The sequence below is a fragment of the Coregonus clupeaformis genome, chromosome 1 (assembly GCF_020615455.1).
Source record: "Coregonus clupeaformis isolate EN_2021a chromosome 1, ASM2061545v1, whole genome shotgun sequence".
Lineage (NCBI taxonomy): Eukaryota > Metazoa > Chordata > Actinopteri > Salmoniformes > Salmonidae > Coregonus > Coregonus clupeaformis.
Genome location: NC_059192.1, coordinates 32,632,716 through 32,648,797, shown reverse-complemented (window position 1 = coordinate 32,648,797; position 16,082 = coordinate 32,632,716). Strand labels below are relative to the sequence as shown.

Genomic DNA, 16,082 nt, shown 5'->3' with positions numbered 1-16,082 from the left:
GGACTACTTCAAAATGGAGATAGCCTCAATGGTGCTGCTCATGCAGTCACAGATACAAAGAGGAGTCCTATCTATCTCTATGGCTGAAACTTTTGAAAGCTCCCTTTCTGCAAGGATGGGGGGAATGGGTTTTATTTGTCACTGTTCGACTGTAGCAAAGATACTTTACTCTGAGACTGAAGGCTACCCTGTCAACCCTCATGCCAAATACAAATTATGAGTGTATAGGCTTTAAAATCAATACATTTTCAAAAACACATAGAAAGCTTGAATAACGAATATCCTAGCAACGGGATATTAAAAACTGTAATATCTTATGTTTCACGGAGTCGTGGCTGAACGACGACATGGATAACATACAGCTGGCGGGGTTTACGTTGCATCTGCAAGATAGAACAACGGCCTCCGGTAAGACAAGGGGTGGCGGTCTGTGTATATTTGTAAACAACAGCTGGTGCACGGAATCTAACATTAAGGAAGTCTCAAGGTTTTGCCCGCCTGAGGTAGAGTATCTCATGATACGCTGTAGACCACACTATTTTTCGTAGATGTCTATTTACCACCACAAACTGATGCTGGCGCTAAAACCGCAATCCATGAGCTCTATAAGGCCATAAGCAAACAGGAAAACGCTCATCCAGAGGCGGCGCTCCTAGTGGCCGGGGACTTTAATGCAGGGAAACTTAAATCTGTTTTACCTAATTTCTACCAGCATGTTAAACGTGCAACCAGAGGGAAAAAAACTCTAGGCCACCTTTAATCTACACACAGAGACGCCTACAATGCTCTCCCACGCCCTCCATTTGGCAAATCGGACCATAATTCTATCCTCCTGATTCCTGCTTACAAGCAAAAACTAAAGCGGGAAGCACCAGTGACTAGGTCAATAAAGAAGTGGTCAGATGACGCAGATGCTAAGCTACAGGACTGTTTTGCTAGCACAGACTGGAATATGTTCCGGGATTCTTCCGATGGCATTGAGGAGTACACCACATCAATCACTGGCTTCATCAATAAGTGCATCGATAACTTCGTCCCCACAGCGACCGTACGTACATACCCCAACATGAAGCCATGGATTACAGGCAACATCCGCACTGAGCTAAAGGGTAGACCTGCCGCTTTTAAGGAGCGGGACTCTAACCCGGACGCTTATAAGAAATCCCGCCATGCCCTCTGACGAACCATCAAACAGGCAAAGCGTCAATACAGGACTAAGATTGAATCGTACTACATCGGCTCCGACACTCGTCGGATGTGGCAGGGCTTGCAAACTATTACAGACTACAAAGGGAAGCACAGCCCCAAGCTGCCCAGTGACACGAGCCTACCAGATGAGCTAAATCACTTCTATGCCCACTTTGAGGTAAGCAACACTGAAGCATGCATGGGAGCTTCAGCTGTTCCGGACGACTGTGTGATCACGCTCGGCGTAGCCGATGTGAGCAAGACCTTTTAACAGGTCAACATTCACAAGGCCACAGGGCCAGACGGATTACTAGGATGTGTACTCCGAGCATGCGCTGACCAACTGGCAAGTGTCTTCACTGACATTTTCAACCTGTCCCTGACTGAGTCTGTAATACCAACATGTTTTAAGCAGACCACCATAGTCCCTGTGCCCAAGAACACTAAGATAACCTGCCTAAATGACTAAAGACCCGTAGCACTCACGTCTATAGCCATGAAGTGCTTTGAAAGGCTGGTCATGGCTCACATCAACACCATTATCCAAGAAACCCTTGACCCACTCCAATTTGCAGATGATGCAATCTCTTTTGCACTCCACACTGCCCTTTCCCACCTGGACAAAAGGAACACCTACGTGAAAATGCTATTAATTGACTACAGCTCAGCGTTCAACACCATAGTGCCCTCAAAGCTCATCACTAAGCTAAGGACCCTGGGACTAAACACCTCCCTCTGCAACTGGATCCTGGACTTCCTGATGGGCGGTCCCCAGGTGGTAAAGGTTGGTAACAACACATAGGCCACGCTGATCCTCAACATGGGGGCCCCTCAGGGGTGCGTGCTCAGTCCCCTCCTGTACTCCCTGTTCACCCATGACTGCATGGCCAGGCACGACTCCAACACCATCATTAAGTTTGCCAACGACACAACAGCCTGATCACCGACAACGATGAGTGTGGTGCCAGGTTAACAACCTCTCCCTCAACGTGATCAATACAAAGGAGATGATTGTGGACTACAGGAAAAGAAGGACCAAGCACGCCCCCATTCTCATCGACGGGGCTGTATTGGAGCAGGTTGAGAGCTTCAAGATCCTTGGTGTCCACATCACCAACAAACTATCATGGTCCAAACACACCAAGACAGTCGTGAAGAGGGCACGACAAAGCCTATTCCCCCTCAGGAGACTGAAAAGATTTGGCATGGGTCCTCAGATCCTCAAAAGGTTCTACAGCTGCACCATCGAGAGCATCCTGACTGGTTGCATCACTGCCTGGTATGTCAACTGCTTGGCCTCCGACCACAAGGCACTACAGAGGGTAGTGCGTATGGCGCAGTACATCACTGGGGCCAAGCTTCCTGCCATCCAGGACCTCTATACCAGGCGGTGTCAGAGGAAGGCCCTACAAATTGTCAAAGACTCCAGCCACCCTAGTCATAGACTGTTCTCTCTGCTACCGCATGGCAAGCGGTACCGTAGAGCCAAGTCTAGGTCCAAAAAGCTTCTAACAGCTTCTAACCCCAAGCAATAAGACTCCTGAACAGCTAATCAAATGGCTACCCGGACTATTTGCATTGTCCCCACCCCCCACCCCCTCTTTTACGCTGCTGCTACTCTCTGTGTATTATCTATGCATAGTCACTTATCTATACCTACATGTACATATTACCTCAATTACCTCGACTAACCGGTGCCCCCGCACATTGACTCTGTACCGGTACCCCCTGTATATAGCGTCGCTACTGTTATTTTTACTGTTATTTTACTGCTTTTATTTCCTACTTATCTATTGTTTACTTAACACTTTTATTAACTGCATTGGTGTTTAAGGGCCTGTAAGTAAGCATTTCACTGTAAGGTCTACACCTGTTGTATTTGGCGCATTTGACAAATAAAAATTTCTTTTATTTGAAAAGCTCTACAAGCTACATCACTTTGGGCACACACACAAAAAAAATTAGGAAAATGTTGAATTCCCACAACAGGCAATCAACAGCCTTCCCTGCTGGTGGCTGAGTGCACTACAGGCTGGGAAGGCCTAGGGTATGTTCAGGTTCATTCAACAGATACAAATGTTTACTAAAACTTGGCTTTGTTGCAACCCTGACCCCGCCGCCTAGATATATGCATCAGCCCATGTCAAGCTAAACATAACTTTGATTCCTATACCCTCAGTTCAAATAATTATTACACGTCGACAGGTAATTGTTTATTACTTGACAGATTAACAAAAACAAAGCCATGATAGCAGCATTTCAACTATTCAAATATTTACACTATCACAACACAGAGGATACATGTAACCCTTTACAATGTAAACAAATAATAAAACATGTATTGAATGCTAGAAAACAAGCCTAACTAACTACCCATCTACAATGAAACAGATTAACCCATGTTCTACAGCAAGGAGTTTGCAGTCTATTTCAAAACCTATTTCCACAGGTAAATGACAAGTGACGGGAGTCCTTTAAGCATACTCTCATCAGTAGGAGAATCATGATGTTGACAGGGTGAATGTGGAGTAAGAAAATAAAACGACAAACCATTAATCATGATTGTAAGTTGTGTGACTTCTGATTTTAACTGTCCATTTGTCCATAATTATGTTCTTGTCAAAAAATGATTGTTGAAAAGACTTCTTGACTGATAATATCATCAAAAAGTCTGCGCATAATCAAAAGGACCTTAGTATCCATTGCTCTGACCTCGACTGCCTCTACCTAGCCACTGTACTGTATGACCTCACCTCCTTGTCTGTGCATTGACAGATTCTAACGTGATATTTCGTAGAGGCCAGCCAAGAGCTACCTATCGATAAAATCATGTATGATATAAAATAATGATTATTGGTGCAACGATTTGGTGAGGGGGGAAAACGGAAGTCACAAACTGTGCAGGGGGTCTCTGGACTGCTTCAGCAGTGTTGTGTTCATTAGGGCACACTGTAACAAAACATTTTAAAACGCTTCACAATGGAAAACAAACAAGCATTTCTTATTGGAGAAGTTCAGTCACTACCTCCCTGTTTCAGTCAGTTTTGTTCAGTTTGGTGCCTAATGAACATGACCCATTTAGCAATAGTCTACTACACGTCTGTCACGGTCCATTGAAAAACAAAAGGAGCCAGGGTGGACTCTGAATGGTCTTCCTGTCTGTCTGTCACTGAGGGAAGGCCTCGTCTTTCATCAGCATGCGTGGGCTCTCCTGGTTGTCCATACGCCGTCTGGGGCCGATCATACCTGTGGAGACAGACTGACTCTTTATCAAAGTCATTTCCATTCTCCACTCCAACCAAATTATGCTGTGAAATTATGATTATGGGGACATTCCAGGATGTTTTAATTTTAGTTACATTCCGCAAATGATCTCTGCAACCACCTTAATATAAAATAGCAATATCTTCTGAGATGCACAGCGCAACTGCAAAACATATTACCTAAAACTCCACCATTATCTGTAGGATAGCTTATATTTCATATGAGCCACAGTCCACACCTTACTTACTTTGTCTCTCAGTCTCAATGACCTAGAACTAGGGTAGAGCGTCTCAGGGACAACTTACATACAGTATATCCTTTGTCATAACACTGTCATACTATTGAATTAATGCCAGAGTGTGTATTAGGCCTCTCCAAAGAATGAGGTCTAAAGCAGTCGCTCCATTTGCCACAATTACCATGCATTTAGTAGTTATAGACTGATGATGATGACTTACCACTCTTATGTTTAAATGATTTGGATCTCCTGGGTGAGTTTGGATTCTACAATAAAAAGGAAAATATAAACAAATAGTTTACACAAAACTAAGAAAGATGTAATTGAATTGTCTTATTCGTAAAAAATAATATGTTTTGTTTAACAGAAAGCTTGACAATCACAACAAGCATTAAAATGGAAGAAATCTAAATTTGATCTCATCGCCTTTCAGGATCATGCTGCACACTGTTGGAAACTTTATGAACATATTAAGATAACTTTATATGTATGGTTTGTTTTGGTCGTGCTATCCTGTAGTAACTTTATTAGATTGGTTACAACTACACAAACCCCAAATACCAATCAACATTCTCCCTTCGATCTCTCACTTGAAATACAGCTGTGGCACTGGATTCTATTCAGATAAAGCATCAAGAAAAGCAGAATGATCAACTAGTGGCAAAACTATATTATTACAGAAAATATTAAATTTGATCAATAACAGGTTGTTTCAAAGAAAGTGCCAATACCTTATCTGATTTTCTCTTCTTCGCTGAAAAAATGAGAGCATTTTATAAGACACTTGGACATAGTTTAAATGATATACATGATATCACAACGTACAAATACACAAGAGAACCAAGCACACTGATAACACTTCAAAGCATATATATATATATATATATATATATATATATATATATATATATATATATATATCTTAATTTTTTTATACACTTTTTTTTACTACTAGATTACAAGTGAAGATCAAACAGATACAACTACATTTTGGATGCATGTGCACTTAGTTGAGGTCAATTCTGTTTCAGTTAAAATTAATGTAGAGATTGACTCATGGTATTCACAATTTAAAATTCTCAATGTCAATTTGTCTCCTCTTGTGAGTAGATATATACACTGTAACTGTCAGTCACCAGGGTCATCTTTAGTAGGGCACACTGTAGGAAAACAACTTATGTTCTTATTGGACAAGGTCATGTAGTACCTTTCTGTTTCACAACGTTTGCTCTCGTTTCGTGCCTAGATCACCTTGGAAAGGAGGGTGAAAGCCAGTCCTTTACCTTTCTTTTCCGCCCCGTAAGACCAGTCGTTATCATTGACGTCATCGTTATCCTCCTGGTCGCTCTCTGATTTATTGTTAGTGTTGTTGCCGGTGACTATTCTGTGTGGGGAAGAAATGGCAGTCAATGACATCATCCATTGAATTATGACCTGGGTTCAAAATACTATTTGAAATCATTTCCAATACTTAATCTGCGCTTAATTGAGCTTGTGTGGTTTAATGGACCAATAGAATAGTCCCAAAATGGCAAACCCTGCCCATCTGGCACTCCAGGCAGGCTAGAGCAAAGTATTTGAAAGAAGCCTTCCTTCAGCATTACTTTAGAAAGTAAGGCTACAGTTTAATCAAGTGTGCAAACTACATTCTGATTAGAAAATAATAATAATACTCTAATAAAAAAAAATATATATATATATATATATTAAGATGTTTTATTGTCACATACACCAGATAGATACAGTGAAATGTGTTGTTTTACAGGGTCAGCCATAATAGTACAGTGCCCCTGGAGCAAATAAGGGTTAAGTGCCTTGCTCAAGGGCACATCAACAGATTTTTTACCTTGTCGGCTTGGGTCTTCGACCCAGCAACTCCAGTCTTAATGGCATTACAGTGCTGTCTGCACTGCAATGTCAGCTGGTTTTAGGGTAGCTGTATTTAAAGGGTAGCTGAACCCCCCCAAAAAGACTTATCTAGTTGAAAACGGCCTATGTGGCATCGATATTAGTCAGAAACATTTATGCTAGTGTCAAAATTTACTCCAACGTGTAAATAGGATAATTTTGGTCATAAAGTCAATATCTTCCAAAAGTGACACTTAAGTTCCTAAATCCTTGGATAATTGTGGGTTGGATTTTGATTTCAATCATGCCCAGTCTTGCCCACTAAAAGGGGATGGTAACGCATAGGGAAATTTGTCATGCCCGGTGAAACAGCTGCGCTGAGTGCAGCCGAATCAACCTACAGCCTGCCCATTTCATTACAGACAACAGAAATACCCATTAGCACGCAGCAACTCTGACTTGTTTACATGAAACAATACATACAAGACATCGTTGCCAATGTTATGTTGAAAGAACGAGACTTGGTCTTTATAAAGGGCTTGTTTTTTTCCCCCAACTATTCGTGAGCTAACATTAGCATCACAAACACAAATATCATCAAAGGTATTCTAGAAAGGAGGAAATGCTCAGAATTTGGGATTCTTGACCAATCACGTGCACGTTGTCATGCTGCGTCAAGTGGTTGCTAAGCCATTCATCTAGTAAAGTATGGTTGCTGTTTAGGATCAGTAAAGAGGAGCACACAACGCCAGGCTATTAGCGAACATAACACTCCCACTTCAAACTCTCGTTGCTTCAGTCATGGCTTCTAGCATTCCATAACAAAAACGTGGAAAAGGGAGGCGAAATTAGTGAGTTTAGCCCCCCATTTAATGATGTCAGTAACCGCATCAATATTACATACATGTATTGCCCAACTGCAATGTAGATTACATAGCATTCAATAATTGGTTAATTTGCACAGTGCGACTGCTTTGTAGACGGTTTGGAACGTGCCACTTGTTTCAGTTGTGTGGGGGTGGGTGGCTAACCTGCGGTTGGCTATGCGGCTGCTGTTGCGCCCCATGCCCAGGCACTTCTCCAAGTGCGGGGCAAAGCGTGACGCGGCGATGCTCCGGCTGCAGTTGGGACAGACACACTCCTTGTTCTTCCACTGGTTGTACACCTGCCCGAACACATCCACTCCTGGCTGGTCCACAATTTCTACTCACGCAAAAATAAAGATAATGAAAAATTGTACCTGAAAGCGCTTTACATAGTAAAGGTATGTAGGTATATATTATCTATTGTAATCATTGGAAGGTGGTGTAGTTAGCGAATTAAGAATTGTGGAATGATATCTTCTGTATGCGTCTTTATCTTAAACATTGTTAAACAATAATTAAAAAAAAGGTGAGTAGAAGGTAGAAATACATACCAAAGTCCCTCATGCTTTCTTGGTCCGTGTCTTCCAGGAAAAAGTAGCCCTGCTTGACGGCCCGGTGGACCTCAAAGCACAGGCCCAGACAAGCATCCTCCACCAGATCAGACAGGATGTCCTGAGCTACGCCCTGCCAACCACCACAGCATTATTATATAGAACCAGGATATAGCCTTTCTATGGAATGCTACTGTCAGAAGGGTTGGCTACAGAACTGATTCACACTAGGGCCAAGTTGAATTACGCTGGTCAGGTTACGCATCCGCCATAGCTGCAGTCCAAATGACACACAGTCAGACTAAATGAAATGTGTGGGTGAAAAACGAAACCCTTATGTATAGTCCACACAGGAGTAAACCAAACCTATTACTATATTTACCTCCAGCTTGCTGTTGTCCAGGCTGGACATCGAAATCTCATCCATTTTCATTTGCCAGAACTAGAAGATGAGCCGACACTTCTTTGCTCATGCTGTAAAGCAGCAAGCATTGGCCAAGACAGGGCTGGACCAGACAGGAGAGAAGACACGATATCATAACATCATTTCATCTTCATACATTACATTTACAATGTAAAATATATTTCAATGAGTAATGGCAAGGAGAGTGGCGAGCAGGAGCAACAACAAGCAATGAAACATTGTAACAAATGGTGATACTTACAACTAAATGCACAATGAATTATATTAAAAGAGTGGAATCTAGGCTATTCACGTTTATAACCTGTCATTAATGACAAAATATAATTGGATTATTCGCTGTTTGTAGTACAAATCAGATAACGACATGCTATGTTTTCTGCTTTGCATCATATCGTTTACAGTACAGCATTGAACAAATGTTTTCCTTAGATAATTTATCTTCTTTTTTTTATCGTACAGAAGTCCTCGGTCCCTACTATGGGGCATAACATTGTCCAGTATGCACAATAGAAAACAACGCAGATAGACACGATTGCATTCGTGTCGATTTCAGATTAGCAGAAAGAGACGGGGGGTATTTTTTGATTATTTACAGAAAATAAAAAAATACTGGAAATAAATGTATCATCAATCCAACATATGGTGCAATCATAAACAATTGTAAGACATTGCATGTTACTTAAAGAAACAGATTACTGCGAAGCATGCTATGGTTTGCTTAGTACACTGTTTCAAAAACTCGATACATTGTGTCACATAAGAAAAACATCACTTCACGGTGTAACTCCCTTTAGCCTTAAATATTACAACAATTAGATACATGCCAGTCCTTAAATGTTTTTTATTTACCTATATCGGAAGGCATCCATCTTTACGTCAGACGACTCAGGCAGTAGCAATCGATCGCTACACAAGAGAACGCTAAATACTAGCAGCATTGCCGTCTTCAGTGAACCCAGCCGGCTATTGTCAGTGGATTTAAGCATGTCCACGTACAGTGCAAGTGACCCATATTCTCCCTCTCCAGTCTTTAACACTCTCTCTTTCTCTCTGGGATTTACATATAACATGATTTTATGGTAAATGTCTGCTTTAAAGACTTGGCAGAATGGCTTTAGTTGTTGAAATATCAAATAGAGGCAAGATCATGAATGCTGAATGCAATACAGCATTCATCATCAGAGATCCCTATTCACATACAATAAAAAGTGACATCATAAAAAAAAAAACTCTGTCTGATGAGTATCTCGATATTGGTATCATCCCGGCCCTTGTTTTAGCATGCAGGTGTTGAGAATTATAATGTAGATGCATATCAATATTATATTTTAGATATAGATTTTAGATAAAGGTATATGATTTACACATTAGTGTATGTTGATTTCAAATGATAAAAGTCTGGTCAGTTTGATGAAAGTGGTGGAAATGACAGTAGTAATGGGCAACAGGTTTGATCGTTTCTCCTGCTTTGAATGGAGTTAGGTTTTTGCACAGGCTGCTCATATAATTGTGGCACTAGATGGCACTAGGTGTATGCCAGTGACACAGTTATGACAAGTGCAGATATAGACTGCCTCATCTTCAGCCTCAAATCCATTAATGTGCAGATACTCAGTATAGCCAGATCCAGATTCGGAATATGTGAACCTGCTTGACAACCCAGTTGCTCTTGTGTTGTCATAAAACAAAAAACATGGGCTACCTCCAGCCTTCTGTTGGTACCATGTAATGGTCTAGGTCCTGGTATCACTAATAACATTTGACATTTTAGTAATTCTTATCCAGAGCAATTAGGGTTAAGTGCCTTGCTCAAGGTCACATCCACAGATTTTTCACCTAGGCTTGAGGGGTTTGAACCAGCAACCTTTCAGTTACTGGCCCAAAGCTCTTAACTGCTAAACTACAGTAGATTTTCACAATCTCTCCCAGGTTCATAGAAAGGGATTTCTCCTGAGTTAGTACCAGAGCAGCTTCCAGACCTGTTAAAATATAGATATATTTTTAAGTTCATACAAATCATGTTCATACAATATAATCTTCCAATGCCTCTCATTGAGTGTGAGTAAATCAATTGGTCTGGTAAGAGTACCTAGTAATAATCTTCATATATATACAGTAGAATCTACACACAGTGTTTTCACCTTACTGTAGTTAGTCAGTGTTAAATCAGTCAGAGGACATCACTGCTTAATTAATCAGAGGACATCACTGCACACTCACTAGACAACTCTGAGAATTAGAGAAATGTTGGCAAAAGTTGACCATTTCTAATTGTAAAGGGAAAGGAGGGAGACCGTTGAACAGAATAAATACTGTAAATAAGTAAATAAATGTGTGTGTGTGTGTAAATGCATACAACATTCCATTTTATAAGCCATGACCCATGGAATAGTCAATGGCAATGTAAAAGCTGAAAAATGTGACTTGAAAGTTGACCTATTCTGAAGAAATCTTGTGTTCATTCATTTATTAAATATACTGTTTCATAAAATGTATTTTCAAAGTTTCAAAGATGGATTTTAAGATGTTGTTCATGATCATGCCTCGAGACTGACTGAAAAAGAAAAGTAAATGACTACATGAGAAGAAGAACATACCATTACCTTGTTCATAACAAATGAAAATAGAAATGTAATTGTCTCAAGGTCAGGAAATTAAGATAATGACCGATACTAATCTGTGTTGTTTGAGACATTCATAACCAGCTACAAAAGCTGTGTAACACAATGGCTGAGACAGTATTGGAGTTAAACCTCATGTAGACTAAAGCAATAAATCCATGATGACCCCTTTAGGAGAACCAGCAGAGTTCCCCAACCAGGCCTCATCATGGAGATGGACGGAGGAGGAGATGGAGGCTTGGTCATCACCCTCCTCTGAGGTTCCCTCCTATCCACCCATCTTCCCTGGGACTCATTCCAGACAATCTGAGGTGAAAGATCAGGTGAGCTTCTTGCTTTAGGGATTGCGTGTAATTCAAAAAAATCCTCTTGTTACTTATTCACTTTTCTCTTTAATATTATTGGTATGCTGTTTATTGCTGTATTCCCGGTGTAGCCATATTAGATGTTGTACTATGCAGAGTATCTCTATCTTTCTCCATGAACTTAACAGAAAACCAGAAACATCTTTGATATTCAGTAATGAACTGATCTCTATGAGACCATCAGCCCCAAAGCTACAACAGTTGTCAGTGAGCAACATCAAGCACATATTAGCCTAGTATAATTTCTAATATAAAAAAAACAGCCTCCTTCCTGATTTATCCGTATCATCTGGAAGATTAACCTCTTTCTTCCTCCAACGAAAGAGTCGGCCGAACCACCCATCAGTCTTTGGGGCAAACGGGCTGGCGTCATTAGGAGACGGGACGTCGACCTTTGTGGACTGCCTAATGGCAATGGAGGGAGCACTAGCCTTCTTCTTGTCCAGAGGTGTGTGCGTGGGCATGTGAAGGTGAGGGGACAGTGGCTGGGCTGACAGCTCTAGACTGCTTGCACCTTCCCTCTGCAAGTCCTCCTAGATCTGTCTCAAGGTGTTTCCCAGCAGTACTGAGCGCCCCAGGCTGGCTTCCACTCTTCTGACTCTTCCACTCTTCTGACGGGGCTGTAGCTTGTCCACACACAGGCTCAGCACCAACGGGCGCTGCTGCTCAACAACAAGGGGTGTGCAGACCTGGATCTTGTCCACAGGTGTGGTGTTTCCTTCTAGGTAGGCTACCACATGGTCCATGGGTGGTGTGGCAACCTCCAAGGAGGCTTCCATGTAAAAGGCAGACGTGGCGTCGACCTGTGAGGTCACCTGCGGGTCAATGAAGGGAGCAGTATCACCCAGAGAGTCCTTCACGTCTTTGAGGTCGAGTGGTTTGTCGTTCACCTGAGGGGAAGCCTGTATGTTGTCATGGAGTGGTGGTTCATTGTCAGGTGGGCTATCGATCAGTTTGTCATCCAGGGTTTGGCTTTATCTTCTGTAGAGGTCTTTAGGACATCATCACTGGATGGAGCATTCATCTACTGAGAGGGCTCTTCTCAGGAGTACTTTGAACCACCAAGAAATGTAGAGATTGGGATATAGCAAGAAAGTCACAATGACACAATTAATGACAAGGTCTCTGACATTGATATGTAAACAGCCTACTCTGTAATGATCATCATCTTCATCATAGACCAATACTTGGCTGACTATACTCACTTTAACCTGGATGTCGAAGAATCAAATAAACTGCCACTCCATGGACTTCCTCTGGGCAACCTTGGGCAAAATCCTTTAACCTGGAGTGAGTTTAGGTTGATGCATCCACACTGCTGTCAGTGCGCGTCTCTCGGCCTTGGCCTGCCATCCCTGACTTGGCAAAATGTAATGTGTTCTTTCTGGTCGTAGAGACAAACCCACACTTTATTTTGGAACGTAAGGCTATACCACCATTCGCAAATTTTTCATGCGGCTAACATGAGTTAGAGATACATTACAGTGTAAAAGGTTTCAATCAAACAGACTTGCACTATGCAGAAATCGCTCCGCCAAATAGTTAGCCTAATTTCTGTTTATGTGACAAAATAAGCTAGAGAATCATTGTACCGTCACAAACGCTGTGAAATATATTTTCCATTTTTTTTAAAATTGTATTTTAGGGAAGCATAGAAATAGCACACATAGAACCGCTCTACTGTTTATTAGACTTGCTTTCAATTAGAATGATAGATCTATAACTCACATTTCTATGTGAATATGGTTGGGTCACCTAAAAAGTTACATATCGCCACCTTAGATCTTAGATATTTTTATTTTGATAGGCTAATCTTTTACTGGTACAGTTTCTGCCACTATTTATTTTACCGGTACTCCGTACACCCCAGTACCTGGGGCCTCATTTATAACCGTTGCTTAAGTTTAACACTAAATATCTGCATGCACCATTTCTGCATTCACAAAACTATTTAGATTTATAAACTTGGCGCACGCCATACATAGGCATGTTTCCCGTTATAAAGCAGTAGGAAGCAGATTATTCAGTCAACCTTTTTATCTGTTGGTGATATTATTTATCGAAGTGCAGCTGCTACTACTCTTAAACTTTTGGATGCCATCTACCATAGTGCCCTTTGTTTTGTTACCTATGACAGTTTTGATACTCAACACTGCATCCTGTATCAAAAGGTTGGCTGGACTTTGCTAAAGACCCGTAGAGCTCTACATTACTCCCTTTTTGTTTACAAGGCCCTACTTCTTATCTAACTTTGCTGATGAAGTATAGACACCTATATATATATATATATATATATATATACACAGTGGGGAGAACAAGTATTTGATACACTGCCGATTTTGCAGGTTTTCCTACTTACAAAGCATGTAGAGGTCTGTAATTTTTAATATAGGTACACTTCAACTGTGAGAGACGGAATCTAAAACAAAAATCCAGAAAATCACATTGTATGATTTTTAAGTAATTAATTTGATCACCTACCAACCAGTAAGAATTCCGGCTCTCACAGACCTGTTAGTTTTTCTTTAAGAAGCCCTCCTGTTCTCCACTCATTACCTGTATTAACTGCACCTGTTTGAACTCGTTACCTGTATAAAAGACACCTGTCCACACACTCAATCAAACAGACTCCAACCTCTCCACAATGGCCAAGACCAGAGCGCTGTGTAAGGACATCAGGGTTAAAATTGTAGACCTGCACAAGGCTGGGATGGGCTACAGGACAATAGGCAAGCAGCTTGGTGAGAAGGCAACAACTGAAGAAGCAATTATTAAAAAATGGAAGAAGTTCAAGATGACGGTCAATCACCCTCGGTCTGGGGCTCCATGCAAGATCTCACCTCGTGGGGCCTCAATGATCATGAGGAAGGTGAGGGATCAGCCCAGAACTACACGGCAGGACCTGGTCAATGACCTGAAGAGAGCTGGGACCACAGTCTCAAAGAAAACCATTAGTAACACACTACGCCGTCATGGATTAAAATCCTGCAGCGCACGCAAGGTCCCCCTGCTCAAGCCAGCGCATGTCCAGGCCCGTCTGAAGTTTGCCAATGACCATCTGGGTGATCCAGAGGAGGAATGGGAGAAGGTCATGTGGTCTGATGAGACAAAAATAGAGCTTTTTGGTCTAAACTCCACTCGCCGTGTTTGGAGGAAGAAGAAGGATGAGTACAACCCCAAGAACACCATCCCAACTGTGAAGCATGGAGGTGGAAACATCATTATTTGGGGATGCTTTTCTGCAAAGGGGACAGGACGACTGCACCGTATTGAGGGGAGGATGGAAGGGGCCATGTATCGCAAGATCTTGGCCAACAACCTCCTTCCCTCAGTAAGAGCATTGAAGATGGGTCGTGGCTGGGTCTTCCAGCATGACAACGACCCGAAACACACAGCCAGGGAAACTAAGGAGTTGCTCCGTAAGAAGCATCTCAAGGTCCTGGAGTGGCCTAGCCAGTCTCCAGACCTGAACCCAATAGAAAATCTTTGGAAGGAGCTGAAAGTCCGTATTGCCCAGCGACAGCCCCAAAATCTGAAGGATCTGGAGAAGGTCTGTATGGAGGAGTGGGCCAAAATCCCTGCTGCAGTGTGTGCAAACCTGGTCAAGACCTACAAGAAACGTATGATCTCTGTAATTGCAAACAAAGGTTTATGTATCAAATATTAAGTTCTGCTTTCCTGATGTATCAAATACTTACGTCATGCAATAAAATGCAAATTAATTACTTTAAAATCATATAATGTGATTTTCTGGATTTTTGTTTTAAATTCAGTCTCTCACAGTTGAAGTGTACCTAGGATAAAAATTACAGACCTCTACATGCTTTGTAAGTAGGAAAACCTGCAAAATCGGCAGTGTATCAAATACTTGTTCCCCCACTGTATATATATATATATATATATACACACATACAGTACCAGTCAAAAGTTTGGACACACCTACTCGTTCAAGGGCTTTTCTTTATTTTTACTATTTTCTACCTTGTAGAATAATAGTGAAGACAATAAAACTATTAAATAACACATATGGAATCATGTAGTAACCAAAAAAGTGTTAAACAAATCAAAATGTATTTAATATTTGAGATTCTTCAAATAGCCACCCTTTGCCTTGATGACAGCGTTGCACACTCTTGGCATTCTCTCAACCAGCTTCATGAGGTAGTCACCTGGAATGCATTTCAATTAACAGGTGTGCCTTCTTAAAAGTTAATTTGTGGAATGTATTTCCTTCTTAATGCGTTTGAGCCAATCAGTTGTGTTGTGATAAGGTAGAAGATAACAGAAGTTAGCCCTACTTGGTAAAAGTCCATATTATGGCAAGAACAGCTCAAATAAGCAAAGAGAAACTACAGTCCATCATACAAAACTCAAAACAGATCATCAAAAAGCTGTTTTTTTCTTCTAAATCACATAGTAACTTTTTCACCAAACCTAATCAGTGTTTCATCTAGAAATAGCTTTCATATAAAGTAATTGCCTTTCACAATTCAATGCTCACAATATTTTTCATATGATACTCTTCTCATTTGTTTAAATACATTTGACCATCACTTAATCCAACTGCACTTAATTATTAATCACTTAACCGTTTGGTAAACCTACAGATTTTAAACTGGTTTGTCTACTATACAGTGCCTTCGGAAAGTATTCAGACTCCTTGACTTTTTCCACATTTTGTTAGGTTACAGCCTTATTCTAAAATGGATTAAATTGT

At 41.2% G+C, this 16,082-nt stretch overlaps 1 protein-coding gene across 4 annotated transcripts; it reads right to left on the bottom strand.

The window, feature by feature from the left end:
* Window positions 1-3,388: 3,388 nt before the first annotated feature.
* Window positions 3,389-9,452, bottom strand: LOC121566841 (ataxin-7-like protein 3). Of its 4 annotated transcripts, none has more exons than XM_041876732.2 (9): window positions 9,229-9,452; window positions 8,338-8,461; window positions 7,956-8,088; window positions 7,570-7,741; window positions 5,974-6,074; window positions 5,422-5,444; window positions 5,281-5,306; window positions 4,911-4,956; window positions 4,342-4,434 (listed from the first exon to the last, which is right to left on the bottom strand). In XM_041876732.2, the coding sequence occupies exons 2-9, from the start codon at window positions 8,386-8,388 to the stop codon at window positions 4,429-4,431; spliced, it is 558 nt and encodes a 185-aa protein (XP_041732666.1). In that variant the 5' UTR covers window positions 8,389-8,461; window positions 9,229-9,452; the 3' UTR covers window positions 4,342-4,428. The 4 variants fall into 4 exon arrangements, 2 of the variants coding, with proteins under 2 accessions (XP_041732658.1, XP_041732666.1); XR_006001015.2 differs by having other exon boundaries at window positions 4,390-4,434; window positions 5,243-5,306; window positions 9,229-9,451; XR_006001016.2 differs by having other exon boundaries at window positions 4,413-4,434; window positions 5,252-5,306; window positions 9,229-9,451.
* Window positions 9,453-16,082: the final 6,630 nt, after the last annotated feature.